Source organism: Sinocyclocheilus anshuiensis, unplaced genomic scaffold (assembly GCF_001515605.1).
Source record: "Sinocyclocheilus anshuiensis isolate Anshui unplaced genomic scaffold, SAMN03320099.WGS_v1.1 scaffold5, whole genome shotgun sequence".
NCBI lineage: Eukaryota > Metazoa > Chordata > Actinopteri > Cypriniformes > Cyprinidae > Sinocyclocheilus > Sinocyclocheilus anshuiensis.
Window position 1 is genome coordinate 181,028 of NW_015536464.1, and position 5,041 is coordinate 186,068.

The 5,041-nt window shown below is 38.4% G+C and overlaps 1 protein-coding gene across 1 annotated transcript; it reads right to left on the reverse strand.

Annotated features, from left to right (window-relative positions):
- Positions 1-1,400: 1,400 nt before the first annotated feature.
- Positions 1,401-4,626, reverse strand: LOC107687914 (stathmin-like). The gene is made up of 5 exons (XM_016485437.1): positions 4,544-4,626; positions 2,739-2,785; positions 2,455-2,627; positions 1,987-2,178; positions 1,401-1,910 (listed from the first exon to the last, which is right to left on the reverse strand). The coding sequence occupies exons 2-5, from the start codon at positions 2,752-2,754 to the stop codon at positions 1,845-1,847; spliced, it is 447 nt and encodes a 148-aa protein (XP_016340923.1). The 5' UTR covers positions 2,755-2,785; positions 4,544-4,626; the 3' UTR covers positions 1,401-1,844.
- Positions 4,627-5,041: the final 415 nt, after the last annotated feature.

Below are 5,041 nucleotides of genomic sequence, written 5' to 3' on the forward strand. Positions count from 1 at the left end.
GGGACCTTTAAGGGTTCCACACGACTGGCCTATAATGGCATCCAATTCTGAAACTACATTTGAATGCATTTTAACATTTAAAAGGACAGTTCACCCAAAAATGAAAACTGTCATCATTTATTTTCCCTCATGTTGTACCATATGTGTACATGTTTCTTTCTTCTGATGAACAAAGATATTTTAAAGAACATGGGTTACCAGTTGCTGGTAGCCATTGACCTCCACATCATTTTTTTTTTCCCCATATTGTTTGGTTAACCAATTATTTATTTATTTATTTTCCCCCCCCGGCTCAACAGAAGATGACTGTTTAAAGACAGATAAATGGCACTTTTCAATGGTGCAGGGAACAGCTCAGAAAATCGCATACAATAAACATGAACTAAACTTTAACTTCGATAATAATGTGGGAGTAATTTGTACACCCAGTTAAAGGGTCACCTCTCACCAAAGACAATACAGATGTTGAAGATCTCGTTTACCCCACGGGCTTAAATTTGTATACAGAGTGCATAACACCCTCCAGTCACAGTAACTGATCAAAATATCCCCTATAGTTTTCCAAAGCACCTGCTTTGATACACACACAGATACAGTCTATACTATCTACTCAGGACAGACGTTTAGAAATATGTCGGAGATATGATTATCTAGTATTTTCATTTTTTAATAAAGCTTCTTTACTGACTTTAAGGTGTCCAAAAATGTCAAATAACTTCGCATACCCTCAAATATGGTCACCGGACACATCAATGATCAAATGCCGCTGAACTCTCAGAATGTCACGGAAAATGCTTTTTTTTTTATTGCTCTAATTCTTAAATATACCTTGCTTGAGCTAGGAGACACGCTGAGATAGATACATGTTAAAGCTGCAGTCCGTAACTTTTGTGTTCAAAGTTTATATAAGCGAGTACACCATGAATCCATTTTCAAACCGTGTTTTTGGCTTATCCTGAATCACTACGGTACACCTATATTAAGTGTTTATATTCGGACTATTTTATATGCGGAGTAGCTCGGTACCTGCGTGATCCGTCATAGACATAAACAGAGAAGTAGTTCCGGCTACAACGTTCTTCCGCAAGACGAACGCGGCTGTTTACTAACCGCTAGAGCGCCACAAGTTACGGACTGCAGCTTTAAGGAACGCATTGGTGGAGCAAGTAAACACTTTCCACACTAGAGGGAGACACAATCCATGTTATACCTGCTCTTCTGGACAGGTTTCTCAGGTGAACGGAAAAATTATCCACTTCAACCTATACTAGATTTAATCACAAGTTTTACCAAGTCAACATGAATACAGTCCTCTCATAAGGCACAGTATGTAATACTTTGTGAAACTGCTTTAGAAATAGTCACCCGTTCTCCATAATGTAACACTTGAAAGCCAGAACTAGTTTTAGTACTTCTTTTATTTGGTACAACAGTTAAGTTGAAGGTCAAAGATGTCAACGTGTATTGCTAATTTTGCATTACAGTCATGTGCTTGAAGCGAAAAACACACAAACAAGCTCCTAACCTCGAGAAAAGCAAAAAGCTCAAGAAATACAGTACACCGGCATGTTAAGCACATCATACACGAGTCCCTACCAGGTCGAGAAGACTGCTAATATCAGACAAAGCTGCAGTCTAAATAGCGCACAGATAAGTGAAGGAGAGTTCATCAATGTGTAAAACCACTGCTATATACAAACCGAAAGCTGTATTTGTTTGTTTTCTGAACATGGACCCATGATGACAGCTCGTTTTTTTCCCCTCTCATGTGAACTCAAAAGAAAACAGAAAATCTTTGGATAAGTAAAAAAAAAAAACATCTGAATCCCCTATAACTGTAGGTTTCAGTTTTCTTCACAGCTGACCTCTTTGTTTTCTTTGTTTTTTCGAACCTCTTCCAGCTTCTTGTCCTAAAACAGAAGCAAAAATTATTGATGGTTTTTATGGTGACAAAAACGATCTACGAAAACACAGAGTCACCTTTACCTTCTCCTTGAACTTCTCGTTCATGGCTGCCATGATGGCCGAGCGGTTTTCTTTGTTGGCTTCCATTTTCTGGTTCAGTTTCTCTTCTGCCATCTTGCTGAAATTGTCGTTTTCTTCTAGAGCTTTCTGAAGCACCTCCTTCTCATGCTCCCGCTTCTCTGCTAGGTGTTTCAGAACCTCGGCTTCATGAGACTAGAGAAAAGGGGAGGAAAACAGCATTTAGTTATCCGTGACTCTTTGAAGATAGTAATATGAAACTTTAGTCAGATTAAAAGCAGTCAATTATTCGAAGAATAGATTGAACAGAAACCCCCCTTGTATACACGAGTACATGACCCTTTGAACTCTTTGCTTCTGGAGAAAGTTTCATACATTTATTATTGTCGAACAGGTTTTATATGGACTTAAATGTTAACTAGCATGCCTTGAATATTTCATAAAACGTCTGCGAGAAGTATAGGGATGCACCTTGCGTCTCTCTTCAGCAGCGGCTAGTTTTCTCTGGATCTCCTCCAAGGAAAGGTCCTTCTTCTTCAGAGGAGAGAGAGGGAACTCAGCCTTGGCATCTGGAGCAGGACTCCCAAGGATGACCTCAAAAGCTTGTCCTGAGGCACGCTTGTCCAGCTCCTTGACCTGAATACCTGAAACAAGCTTTACTTGGTAACTGCAGCATTCAAGTGTCATCTCTGCCTCATCTGCTACAAATATCTCCACATGCCTGTGTTTTACACATGTATAAATACAGGTCTTACCACTTGAAGATGCCATTGCTGCAGAAGACTAGAGGGTCGACGTATGCCTGAAAACCAAATCAGTGACATTAGTGTTCCACGCAATACTGTTAAACATATCTATATCTATGCGCATGTGTGTGAGAGATATAGATTATATATCCATCTATCTATATCTATGCGCATGTGTGTGAGAGATATATATAAATAATGTGATATAGGTGTGTGTGTGTGTATTTTCACACACTTGCATTGGTGGTTTACGGGGACTCTCCATAGGCGTAATGGTTTTTCTATCGCCTTACACCTAAACCTACCCCTCACAGAAAACTGCTGGCAATTTTTGAATTTCATAAAACACAATTTAGTATGTTTTTTTAAGCCTTTTGTTTTACGGGGACACGGGAAGTGTCCTCATAAACCATGTTTACGTTGCAGTACCCATGACAGTATACACATTTGTGTCCTCATAAACCACATATACCAGTGCACACCTTTTTATACATTGTATTTATTATTATACATTTTCATTTATTTATTTTAAGAAAATAAATCGTTCCAACGTGAAAAAAAAATAATACTACAGTAATTTATAGTAAATACTAGTGTTTTTGAACCATACTATAGTAAAGTGTATTATACTGTATAGTATTTACAACACTTTGTTAATGAATGCTACAGCATACTGTAGTATTAACTATAGTGAACTGATAAACTGTATTACTACAGTAAACTGTAGTGTATTGTAGTATATACCCCATAGTTGTAGAAAACTTAGTACAGTATTGGGTAAAGTAATTTGTTTATATTACTATAGTTGTTATGTTACCACAGCAACTACAGAATTACCACAACAAATTAATGCAAATACTTTACTATGGTATGGTTCAAAAACACTATAGTATTTACTATACAATTTTTTCATGTGGGTTTTCTCGATTGAGGACTCCTGATGTGCCCAACAGGAGGTCTGGTCACTTTTTCGGTAAACTGGGTTCCCATTACAGCCCAACAAGTAAAGAAATTTAGATGACGGCATGTCTTGAATTCAGCGCGCCAAGGTTTGCTACAGCTTCGCGGGAAAAAAAAAACTGGCGCGTTTTCTTCAAAAACACACACACAGCCCCCTCCCCTGCACGTGTGAAAACCAGACTTGGGGAGGGGGAAAAAATACACTTTGTCGTTAGAAGTCTGCTATTTTTGTGTGTTCTTGCTGTAAAATGAACAACGATACTGAAGTGCATTTTGTGGCGAGACAAAGGCGCTTTTATTAGAGACAAGGAGAGAACAGCTCCAAACAAAGACAAGCGTGCACAGCTCCGCCCTGCTCTTACTACATCTCCATAACTCCTGCACACTACAAAAACATTATGCAATCTGGCTGTACTCGAACCTGCAACGGTCTGATGCACGAGCAATGCATTATGAATGCAAAACTATGGTGTTATAAACTATACGGAGACGAAGATGCATGAGAAAGCTTATCGTAATATAGATCAGATATTGTGACTTTTCAATATTCTTATCAGATTATACCACCAACATGTTGACTTAAACGTGACCTAAATTAAGACAAACCTTTAAAAGCGGGTCGGAGTGAAGCATGCAGGCATTGGATAAACTTAAGGCATTAACAATAATAAACAAACGCACTGTGTAGACCAGGGAAAAGCATGCCTCCCTTAACTCTCAATATATGACATGCATGCCACAGAAATATAAATCTACAGTTCATTAATCCTACTCATGCAAGACGCATCGCACAAATGTATAAAATCGTGTGCATTTTACCATAACAATGTAGGCACGCACACACACCCACCTACCTTCACACAAAAAGATCCAGGTTCGAATGATGACAAAGCTCGCCTCGCGCCGTTTTTTCTCACTTCAACGCATGTCACTTCATGTTCTTGACGCCTATTGGCTGCGCTCACTTGCTCCCGGATAATGTAGTTTTATTGAGAGGGTTATGTGTAACAGCGGCTGATGCAGGCTGATGGCGGTGAACCATGGTGTATTATGTCTACTCACAAACTTGACTTTGGTAGTGAATAAAACGCATGTAAATGGGTGTTTATGTAAAAAGTTTGCTCTTTTAATAGTATTTTAAATGGTAAGCCTACTTGTGATAAATGCTTCTTACCAATGCATTTACAACAAATAAATAAATTAAATAATTAACTGTTGTTGCAAGTATTTCAAATAGTGATCTATTGCGTCAGTGTCAGACAGTATGATCAGTATTACTTACAGCAAAAAAAAAAAAAGATGGCTGTTGTCAATCATGCATTCAGTAGCTTCATGAATTAAACTGAAAACCA

Excerpts from the sequence above, each read along its gene's own strand:
- LOC107687914 (XM_016485437.1), bottom strand. Across the intron at positions 2,179-2,454 it reads CTGCTGAAGAGAGACGCAAG|TCTCATGAAGCCGAGGTTCT; the intron begins GTGCATCCCTAT and ends CCTTTTCTCTAG. Across the intron at positions 1,911-1,986 it reads ACGAGAAGTTCAAGGAGAAG|GACAAGAAGCTGGAAGAGGT; the intron begins GTAAAGGTGACT and ends CTTCTGTTTTAG.